This window comes from Nicotiana tabacum, chromosome 19 (assembly GCF_000715075.1).
Source record: "Nicotiana tabacum cultivar K326 chromosome 19, ASM71507v2, whole genome shotgun sequence".
Classification (NCBI taxonomy): Eukaryota; Viridiplantae; Streptophyta; class Magnoliopsida; order Solanales; family Solanaceae; genus Nicotiana; species Nicotiana tabacum.
In genome coordinates, this window is record NC_134098.1 from 52134239 (window position 1) to 52146159 (window position 11921).

Consider the following 11921-nt stretch of genomic DNA (forward strand, 5'->3'; position numbering starts at 1 on the left):
AAGGCCTCTATACATATATGTACCTGCACAATAAAATGTGCAGCAAGTGCAGTATGAGTACGAAAATAACGTGTACCCAGTAAGTATCAAGCCTAATCTCGAAGAGGTAGAGACGAGATGGCCGACTATGACACTTACTATGGGTCAATAATATTAAATAATCATGAAAATAGAAATATTTATATCAACGTGATTTACAGAGTTAATAATAATTTTATTGTACCAGCAGAGGTAATTAAATTCCTTCAATTTCAATAATAATTACAATTTATCAAATAGCTTTACAAGCTGCAATTCAATTTCAATAAATTTCTAATTTATCAAATAGCTTTACAAGCTGCAATTCAATTTTAATAAATTTCTAATTTATCAAATAGCTTTACAAGCTGTAATAAACTATCCAAGTATCGTGTAATTATTATTATTATTAAGCACGATTTCTACCGAGGTCGTACAACCCGATCCAGAGTTTTGTGTACACTGTCGAGGGACGTGCGGCACGATCCATAAATGCATCTATCCTGCCGAGGCGTTCGGCCCGCTCTATAAGAAAGGAGGACATTTTCTTATGTACCTCCGAAAGGAGAGTATATTCATTATAAGATAAATTCGGGAGGATGAATAATTTCTTTAAACAGTTAATTAATTTAAACAGAAAATTAAGCATATAAAATCTTCATCTTTATTATATTTCCTAACAATTCACAATTTATATATCAAATAATTCAATTAAATAACGAATACAATTTACACAAGTAATTCATGCTTTGTATCCTAAACTACCCGGACTTTAGCATTAATAGTAGCTACGCACGGACTCTCGTCACCTCGTGCGTACGTAGCCCCCACAATTAACAACCATTATTAATTTAATCACCTATGGGGTAATTTCCCCCTCACAAGATTAGACAAGAGACTTACCTCGCTCCGAAGTTCCATAGCCGGCTCCCAAGCCTTTCAAATAACTCGACCGATGACCAACGCTCCAAAACTCGCTTTCGCTTTATTAACATTCGCAAGCTTTTAATCCTCCTCCGACATCATAACATTGAATAAAATACTCATACGCCACCAACAAATGGATATCTACAATTACAATCCCAATTACAATCAAAATATGACTCAAAAATATTTATCAATATCCATTTATGGCTCTCAAGTTGGCTACAAGCCTCCAACTCAAATCGTCTAATAAGTTCACTTACTAGCATATTCAACTCCACTCTTATCATTCAATACCCATTTGAAGTCATCAATGATACTACATTAATTCTCCAACACTGCCAAATTACTATTCATCGTCTTCCTTAACCAACATTTCCAAAACATTCAATTTGGTGATTACTTAGTTGAATACTTCCAACTAAACTAGAATATGATTCCATAGGTTCATTGCATCCTTTAATTTCATTTCTAAGAACACTATTTATCTTTCCCTCATTTTCTCAAGAACACTATTCATGCCATGAACTAGAGTTTATGAAATCAATTATCTAACCATAACAACTTGAAACAACTATTAGAATTACTCTCACCGACTCATAAAAAATGAGCTTGAAGCATTAGTATTACCTTCTTGAAGCTTTTCCTTGAAATTCCAATGTTTGAGAAATTTGGTGTTCTTAAACAACTCGAAAGATTTCTAGGGATTTCAAAGATTGAAGGATGTTAATACTAGTGTTAATAGGATGTTATTAACTTAAAATATACAAAAAAAACTCACCTTGTATTCTTAAGTAGTCCCCAAGGTCGAATCCACCATAAAAGAACCAATCCCTAGCTCAAGAAAATCCCCAAAAATGGTTGTTGCCCATGACTGCCTTATAAAGGCACCGGTGCTTCAGCGAGTTGTACCTTGCGCTGTGCAGGTTGTACCTCGTATTACAAGTTTTGCCCTGCTGGACACCATTTACTAAAACGTCCGTAAGTCCTTGTAGAAATATCCAAATGACGAACGGTCAAAAGCGTTAGAAACTAGACTCAAAGATCTTTCATTTGATAGGTTGTCCACTACATAAATCCTTATATATATATATATATATATATATATATATATATATAGGGGCATGCTCGTCCAAATTTAGGTTTTTGTGTGTACTTATTTGAAACTTTAGTCTATCATGTAATTTCCAACTTGATTAAGACTTAGGGCTCTCCTTAGACCCTACATCACTTATAATATGACTCGTTCACTTATTAACATACAAACCTGCTGGAACCTTAAAATCCTGATTCCGGGGTCGTTTTCTCAAAGTGTTGACCGAAGTCAAATTTGCCCTTTTAAGGCTAACATAAGGAATCAAGTATTTTGATTTCAACCCAGACACTTTTAAATCCCGAACCAACCATCCCCACAAGTCATAAATCATTAAATACATATTTAGGGAGTTTTATTTAGGGGAACGGGGTTCTAAAAGTCGAAATGATCGGTTGGGTCGTTACAATATGAAATAAAGTGAGCATGTTGAATTCAGTAAACGAATGGTTGTCCTCGCGTTTTGATATGAAAGACTTGGGACAAGCAGCACATATCCTTGGGATCAAGCTTATGCGAGATCGCAAGCGAATGATATTAAGCTTATCCCAAGCACTTTATATTGATACTATTCTCACCAGGTTTAGCATGCAAGATTCCAAGAAAGGTTTTCTCCCTTTTAGATATGGAATCTCTCTGTCAAAAAATCAGTCCCCAAAAATGACTGATGAGATAGAAAAGATGAAGGCGGTCCCTTATGCTTCTGCTGTAGGGAGTCTCATGTATGTTATGCTATGTACTAGACCTGATATCTGCTTTGCTGTTGGCATGGTTAGTAGATTTCAGTCTAACCCTGGACAAGAACACTGACCTGTTGTTAAACATACAATCAAGTACTTGAAAAGGACTAAGAATTATATGTTGGTTTATCACTCAGGTGATCTTGCACCCATTGGCTATACTGATTCAGATTTCTAGTCAGATAGAGATTCTAGAAAATCTACCTAAAGATATGTTTTTACCTTAGGAGGTGGAGCCATAAGTTGGAGGAGTATCAAGCAATCATGTGTTGGTGATTGACACTATGGAAGCCGAATATGTGGCTGCATTTGAGGCATCTAAAGAGGTTGTTTGGCTCGGGAACTTTCTAAAAAAACTTAATGTAGTTCCTTCGGTTCAAGCACTGATTGTACTTTATTGTGACAATAGTGGTGCAGTTGCAAACTCGAAGGAACCAAGAAGCCATAAAAGGAGTAAGCATATTTAGCGTAAATATCACTTAATTCGGGACATAACTCAAAGAGGTGATGCAAGAGTGTTGAAGATTGCGTCAGAGGACAATTTGGCAGACCCTTTTACAAAGAGCTTGCCACAGAAGATTTTTGACAAGCATGTAGAAGGAATGGGTATTAGAGTTGTAGACGCATGGTTATGAGTCTAAGTGGGAGATTGTTGGGATATACTATTAACCATGCGGTTTAGACATAGTATTGTGTTTTATTATTTATGGAATAATTATTTATTTAATTTATTCTATTCAATAAAGTACTATTTTAAATAGATCATTTATTACATGTGTGTCCTTTAGTTATGTAGTAGACAATTTAGTGTATGGAGATTAAATTATCGGTTCTCATAATTAATAAACTATGTTCACAATCGAAGATATTATTGGGCAAAATAGCTTGATGATTGTAGCACAAGAGTATAGTATAATTTGTCTTGATTATTGAAGTGGTTTTACTCCTACTTCTTGTGCTAGTATACTTAGTGTATATTGAACGGACCAAGTAGAGAAAATATATTTTTGTACCGAATATATATAAAATATTTTCTCTAATTTATTAAATGAGCTTATACTCCTAATCTTGATATAATTATTATGATCAATATGATTCGTTTATTGTTTTGATTTATTAAAAGGTACAACTCTATTCAGAGTTAGTGTATGCCTAATAGATTGGACAATAACGAATAACATTTGTCAAATAATAATTAGTTGATAGAATCCATGACTCGGTTTAGAGTTTGATGATACTCCTTTCTGTAAGATTATAAGTTTTCATGTAAAAACCCGGCCGGTAGATTTTGTATCCGTCACATGAAATAGCTTAAGCGGAATTATAAAGGATTTAATTAGTTGATTAAATTAAATTGTCAGTAATTTAATTTAATTAAGGTATTTGTGACCTTAACATGGGGAGTTAAAATAAGTATTAGTGAATTTTCGAAATTCATATTGAGGAGTTCAATTGCAGATTTTTAATGAAATAAATTGTAATTAATTATAGTTGGAATTAATTCATCCAAATTTTCGAATTAATATTATAATTAGTAGGCTCTTATTATTTCTGTGGTCCCTGCTATGCCTAGTAAAATCCTGGACTGACTTAGGTAAAAGGTGACTTGGGAAAAAAGTCATCATGTAGAGTTAGAGTAGGATTCTGCTTGCACAAGCAGAATCCTACACGTTTTTTGGAGCTATTTTTGGCTGAAAAACGAGTCTACATAAGGAAGACGTTTTTCATCCAATAAAAGCAATTTCGTCCAAGGTTTTACTAGGATCATAACAGAAAACTGCAGCCCTGGATTCTTACTTTGTGGAGGACCTGTGCAACGATTTCAAAAGGTTAGTGTTTCTAATCTCGTAATAATATAATTGTCTAGTTTACATAAATGCGATGCATATAACATTAGTTACATAAGAAGAAGCCCATTCCAATTGGAGTCCCTCCTTATCACTCCTCTGTATCTTACTTCTCCTCATGTTTCTTTTCTTCTTTTACCTCCTCTTTTATTTCTGCTGGACTTCTCTTCGTCCACTATTTATCACTCCTTCAGTTAATTTTTAAACCTCTAGCTTCTTTTTTGTTGGGTTGTTTTAAGGCTATATATATATATATATATATATATATATATATATATATATATATATATATATATATATATATATGATGTTGTGCAGGGGCGTCGGAGCTAGTAGCCTGGCTACGGAATCGGAAGAATCCAGTAGCTTTTTTGTGTTAAGAGATTCATAAAATATTTACAAATATTAAATTTAGAACTAAGTTATTAATTCTGGAATTCCTCATTCTAAAATCTCGAACCGATGAGGTTTGAAGTTCTAGTTCCGCATATGGCCGTATGCATTTAAATTTTAGAATTTAATTGTCTACAGATGCTATTTGTAGTGGAGGGATAGTTCAAATTATTTCAGTAAAAAGTTTTGATGACGATGATTCTTAGTACGTTGACGGCTACTTTGGTAAGTAGCTTTCTGTTATTCGTTTTTAATGTATACAGGCTACGTATATTCTTTTTAAAGTAAGATGGCTATTAAAAGTCAACATTAGGATTTTATATTACTTTTAATTGGCACGTAAGCCTGCTTAAATCATAGGCAGCCCTTCAATTCTCCTCCGTATTTCTTTTTAAAATATTCTATAGCTAAATGTTTAATTATAGAGCGATTAGTTAATTAATTAGAATCTATAGATGCTAATATATCACTAGATACGGAGATGCATGCATGATACTTAGCTGTGATGTCCATAGGGATGAGGCTCAAGAGGTTGTCATGTTGATTACGTACTCATGAAATAGAGGTATTATTATGGATTAATTTAATATATAGTGGTGAAAACAGAAAACAGTATTAGCATAGATAGATCCCCTAAAAGATTCTTAATAAAGTTAATATGTTAGATTTGGTTGGTGTACAATTAAGTGGCTTAATAATTCAGCATGTGTTACTCGTAGTTAAGTGAAAAGGATGCGATCATGTGCACGATGTAAGCATAGTCTGTATTCATAGAATGAGAAGGGATACTACTTCTCCTTATATTTTATTTAACTTTTATCTACTAATAGTAGAAGAAAAGCTTTACACGTTATATAATATTTGCAGATAATTATACTTAATTGCCTTAAAAAATAAGGTAAACAATTCTGTTCTAATATATTAAAATATATCATAATGTAATATTTTTTACACTTGTATAATTTAAATTTTTTTAAATAGTTGTATTTATAGGTTCTTCTAGTCGTAAAAATATTTGTAATTTTTCGAGTGACTGAAAACACAGAAGGAAATCTCCTGCAATAGAAGTACTATTAACTAAAATACATCAATGAGCATTTCTTGTTTTTGATTGTTTCAAATGTTATCGCCCTGGTCTTGAAAATCCTGGAGGAATGTTGAATTTCTGGTCAAGAGATTATGTTGAAATTTTGAAAATCCTTAATCCATCATCACAAGAATCAGTATGTTCAAGTATAATCACTATGTCATTCTTTTGCTTAATTAGATCCTTAACCTAAAACAGCTGGTAAATATATGCATATTGGATGATAATTCTGATAGATAAGCTAATAGTGTTAAAAACAATTACACTATCATCATATTTTAATCAACTGTAGTAGCTAATGTACCTTATTTTGTAGTATGAACAATTACGATAGAACTGAAATCTAAAAAGAAAAATATCTACTAACGATAGAACGGGGGATTTGCATTTATACTCAGTTTTTGGGTCACATTTTAACCTAAACCCGTTTTGTAAAAAACATTGCAAGCGTACCCACTTTTCGGGTAATTTCAGGCATACAGGCCTGAAGTAGCAAACATTTATGTGTGAAGTTTGAACTTCAGAAATTTTTGCCTGAAGTGTAACCTTATCAAAGCAAAACTTCAGATATTTTTGCCTGAAGTTTGGCCTGACTTGCAAAGGCAATCACGCAAACTTCAGTTGCAAGGGAAACCCTCAATTCATAGTGCAAGGAAAACCCTCAATTCATAGTGCAAACTTCACACAAATTAGTCTGAAATTCTTCAATTTGCAGTGCAAACTTCAGGAACTTCAGTTCATAGTGCAAGGGCAAACTTCAGTTTTCCCTCACTTTATAGTGCAAACTTCAGACAAATTAGTCTGAAGTTCTTCAATTTATAGTGCAAACTTCAGGAACTTCAGTTCATAGTGCAAGGGCAAACTTCAGTTTTCTCTCACTTCATAGTGCAAACTTCCAACAAATTAGTCTGAACTTCTTTAATTTGTAGTGCAAATTTCAGGAACTTCAGTTCATAGTGCAAGGGCAAACTTTAGTTTTTCCTCACTTCATAGTGCAAACTTCAGACAAATTAGTCTGAAATTCTTCAATTTGTAGTGCAAACTTAGGACAAATTAACTTTTCAGTGTAACTAAGAGTTGGTTTGGTATCACATCGGGTTTTACCTCATGGGAAATTCTTCATGTTCTTCATACTGGATTTGGAATTTCTGTATATTCAGTATGAGATAAACATATAACAAGATGAACTAGAGAGTATCCGTTGCGCTCTCGATGTATTTGGATTTATATCTCTAGCTTGCAAAATAAAGGATTGTAAAATTTGCAGAAGCCCACGTTTTACCTTCTGTTGACAGGGTTTCTGAATTCAAATAGAGAACAATAACAATACTCTGTTTTGCTATTTTATGACAGTATTTGATCAAATATAGGTTAAGTTGTTAATTTGACTTCACATTTTATTAGTGAATATATTAAAGTAGTGGTTGAAAAGTTAATTTGATAGACAAGAAGAGGTGGAAGAAAGGAGTGCATAAGTCAAGAGAAAGAAGAAGGCATCTAAAATTGTTAAAATTAAAGTATATGTTAAATAATTTTAAAAATATGAGTATAGGTTAAATGGGGACGACCAAATAAGACGCACGTGCAATTTTTATGGATAGAACTTAATAAAGTCGAAATTTTCCCAAAGCTAAATGACATACGTCAAGATCATTAAAGGGAGTTGAATTTCTCGAGTCAATAGACCTTTTTGACATTTTCTTGGTTTCAATACAAATATTCAAAGTCAAAACCAACAGAATAGTACCGCGAAAAGTCAAGATTACGAAACGTAAGTAAAAAAAGAAAAAACAAAAGGGCAAAACATAGATTTGCCATTAATTTAACAGCTGATGAGAAAATTACAACTGTGTAAACTGCATATCCAAACGTAAATAACTAGGCATATAATCGTACATTACTTAAACTGGGTTTTGTCAGATTCCAAACCAAGAAGCTCCTCCAACAACTTATCATCCAAGTACTCAAATTCAATCACTTCTTTCACTTCATTCCCATTCTGAACAGAGGAAGATGATGACAATGGACATGAGGAGGAGAAAGATGGATACTCATGGGGGAAGTTAAGAACTGCAAAACGACCTCTCATTTCGAATGCAGCTTTATCATAAGCTCTAGCTGCTTCCTCTGCAGTAGCATAAGTTCCCAGCCAAACTCTCACCCCATTCTTGTTGGTATCCCTTATCTCCGCTGCGTATTTCCCCCATGGCCTCTTTCTTACTCCTCTATATCTTACTTCTTCTCTTGATTCCTTATTGTCATTAGACTTATCTTGATCATCCATGTTTCGCGAAACTATTTTTAATTTTCAGTCGCAGGTGATGTGAATAGATTACTGTTAATAGTTAATATGGTGCTATTTATAGTGAGGGGACGTCCTAAAAAAACATTCAAGATCATTATTGCAATTATAAAAAGTTTCCAGGATGAATCTTAGTACGTGATGGCTTTAGCCTGGTTTCCTTTGTTATTTATTCTTTAATATTATGTTGCTTTTGCAGATGGCTATCTAAAGTCAAACTTTAGGGAATTTAAATTGATTGTAATTGTTAAGCCATGCTCCAATCAAGAGGCAGCCCTTCCTTTTACTGTACCATATTTAAATATATGTCTAGTAAATATTCGATTAATTAGAATCTACAGATGTTAATTAATAGGTTGCTAGATACCAAGATGGTCCCTAAAAGTGATGTACATAGGAATGACGTTCTTGAGGTTGTCATGTTTATAACGTACATACACTGAGTTAGAGACCTTTTAGGGATTAATTAATTTTTGGTATATTTAGTGGAGAAAACAGAAGTATAAGGATAGATAGGTCCCCTAAATAATTCTGCAAGGTAGTAGGTCAGATTTGGTTGGCACAAGTGGTTTGTTATTTTTTATTCATGTGCAATCGTACTGAATTCAAAAGGATGAGATCATGCGATTAAATTACTGATAATGTAAGCATATATTAGTCTGTATTCATAGAATGAGCAACTCACATGTTGCATTGAGCTTAGTATCAATTGACAAAATACATACTATTCACAATTTCATAATTATGTTAATCGAATGTATTGATTGTATCTGAACTTCTTGTTTGATGGTATCCAATTCTCATTTCAGCTTTAATTTGAGATCGCAGGTTTAGGTATTTCAAATGAGATTTTGTTTGGTTATAATATAATGTTAACGATGAGAAGTATAGAATTAACAAGACTTGTCATCTCTATGCTAAATTTGATGTAATTTTATCGAATGATGGGAAGATGGAAACAAATCTCCTGCTATCTATCTAACTATTGAATACACTTATGAGCATTTGTTTGACGTATGGACTGTTTGAAATGTGTTCACATCACATCAGTGACCATACTTTAAAACAAATCTGTTAAAGCCATCTTTTAACAAATTCTAATTGAAAGTTTAAGAGTTGAAGTTGGAACCGAAGTAATCTATGATCACGTAGATGCAACTTATATTGTTGTATAGGGAAAAATATGACATGACACGTGGCTGCTTAAAGGAAGGATACGTGGAACAGAAGATAGGGGAATGGCCACCGAATATAGTTATTCCGTTTGTCACCGGAAGGAATAACGATCATAAAAGGAGTATTAAATGCTTTGCGCCCAGTAACATTTAATACATAATATTTTGCAGCATTAAGTATGATGATCCGGTACAAGAAATTTGTAACGTTACATCTTCATCAATGGCCCTCATAATTGACATTAAAGAATGGCATGATCCTAGGACTTCCTTTTCTAGACGTAGCTATAAATAGTTAGCTCTGTTATCATTGTAAGGACACGAATTTTTTGGCTAACTTACACTACATTCTATACAGTATTTTAATATAATTTTATTGTCTCATTTTTGATCTCATCATTGTTGTGCCCGGAAACCCTGTTCCCGGACTCATCAGCTCTATCATTCCATCTACATTCTAAGGCTAAGTATTTTATATTTCATCGGTTATTTTATTATCTTTTGGATCAAGTTAATTCACATGTCTAGAAACCACAAACAAATTCAACTGTACCGTTTTACGGGTAAACAGTTTGGCGCCCACCGTGGGGCCTGGCAGATAACACTGTTAATGGTACACACAACCCTAAAATTCAAGGGGAACAATCTCATTTTGAGGATTCAATTAGTGACACTCGCAATGAGGGGAACGACACCATACCAGTACATGACAGGTGGTACCCTCGACAGATTTGGGAGGCAACTCCTCATGATGCTGATGAAGGGCATATGGCGGATGCAGAAAGGGTCATGCAAGAGCAACATGCAATCATTCTAGGCCATCTCACGCGGCAGGATCATATTATGACAGAACTAAAGCAAGCACTATCGGGTGCCTCAAATAATTCAAACAGGCGAGATCCAGTTCCTCCTGATGTTCCCGCGAACCAGACGACGTGGCGAGTTGATAATAATACTCCTAGGGGCAAAGGTTGCTCCGACAGGGCTGGGGGGGGAGTAGATCCTGCCTCAACAACGAGAACGATCCATTCAAGGATGAACTTTTGCGGTTCATGAAGTAAGTAAACTCCCACATGGATCAAATCTCGGGCGCACCACCAGTACTAAAAGGCCCAATCTCGAAGAAGTATATTCAATTACCGTATAAGCTGAGCGCAGCTCCAGAATTAATCCTGAAGTGGTTCAAAATACCCGAAGTGCCAAAGTATGGCAGAACTTCAGATCCATAGGAGCACATTACCACCTACACAACAAAAATGAAAGGAAATGATTTGTCTCCTTATGAAATTGAGTCTGTGTTGCTGAAAAGATTTGGTGAGACTCTCACGAGGGGAGCTTTAACGTGGTATTCATTATTACCCGAGCATTCCATAGATTCCTTTGAGATGCTCATTCTTTCGTCATTGCTCATGCCGGTGCCAGAAAGGTACAAGCCCGTAAGGATGACATATTCAGGATCGCGCAGAGAGAATCCGAATTATTATGAGAGATCGTTACCCTGTTCCAGAATGAAAGGATGTTACTACCAGTAGTCTCGGATGATTGGGCGGCTGAAGCATTCACCAAAGGTTTAAATTCCATAAGTTCGGACGCTTCCCGGAAGTTGAAGGAAAGTCTGCTCGAGTTTCAAGCGATGACTTGGGCAGATGTCCACAATCGATACGAGTTGAAAATAAGGATCGAAGATGATCAGGTTGGCTTTCCATTGTCGACCAAAGGACGGGAGAAGAATTTAGGATTGTATTGACACGGATAGACGAACTTCGAAGGGCCGATTTTTTCCCTACGAGCGGACAGAAGGTCGTGGCAGGAGCTTCCGGACAACATACAAGTTCACCATTGATATAAGGACCGATTGTAGCCGAAACAACAGATCGCTACAGGATAGAGAAATATCGGGGTCGCGAGATTCTTCTTACTCAAAGTTGTCGGAGTATAACTTCAACGTCAGTGTGGTGGAGTTTGTATCAGCCATGAGAAATATCAAAGAGGCACGATTCCCAAGACCTATGAAATCTGATCGCAGACATAGGGATCTCAGTTTATGGTGTAAATACCATGGCACTAACGGCCACCGGAATGAGACTATCGACACCTCCGGGAATAAGTGCAACACTGTTAAAGAATGGTCACCTCAGAGAATTCTTGAGTGACCGAGATAAAAATAATTATGGTCGGAACAGGGGCGACATGGAAACCTCAAAAGAAGAAGAATAATCCCCACTCCAAACAATCAACATGATCTTCATAGGAAATGAAATTAACGGTGTCACCTTTTCGGTAGCGAAGAAGACAAAAGTATCGATAACTCATACTAAGAGGCTCTGGGAAGACGATATCAC

The 11921-nt window shown here is 35.0% G+C and overlaps 1 protein-coding gene across 1 annotated transcript; it reads right to left on the reverse strand.

Annotated features, from left to right (window-relative positions):
* Positions 1-7788: 7788 nt before the first annotated feature.
* Positions 7789-8491, reverse strand: LOC107821243 (ethylene-responsive transcription factor ERF095-like). Its single transcript, XM_016647667.2, has one exon. It carries the CDS (start codon positions 8384-8386, stop codon positions 8000-8002), a length of 387 nt encoding a protein of 128 aa, XP_016503153.1. The 5' UTR covers positions 8387-8491; the 3' UTR covers positions 7789-7999.
* Positions 8492-11921: the final 3430 nt, after the last annotated feature.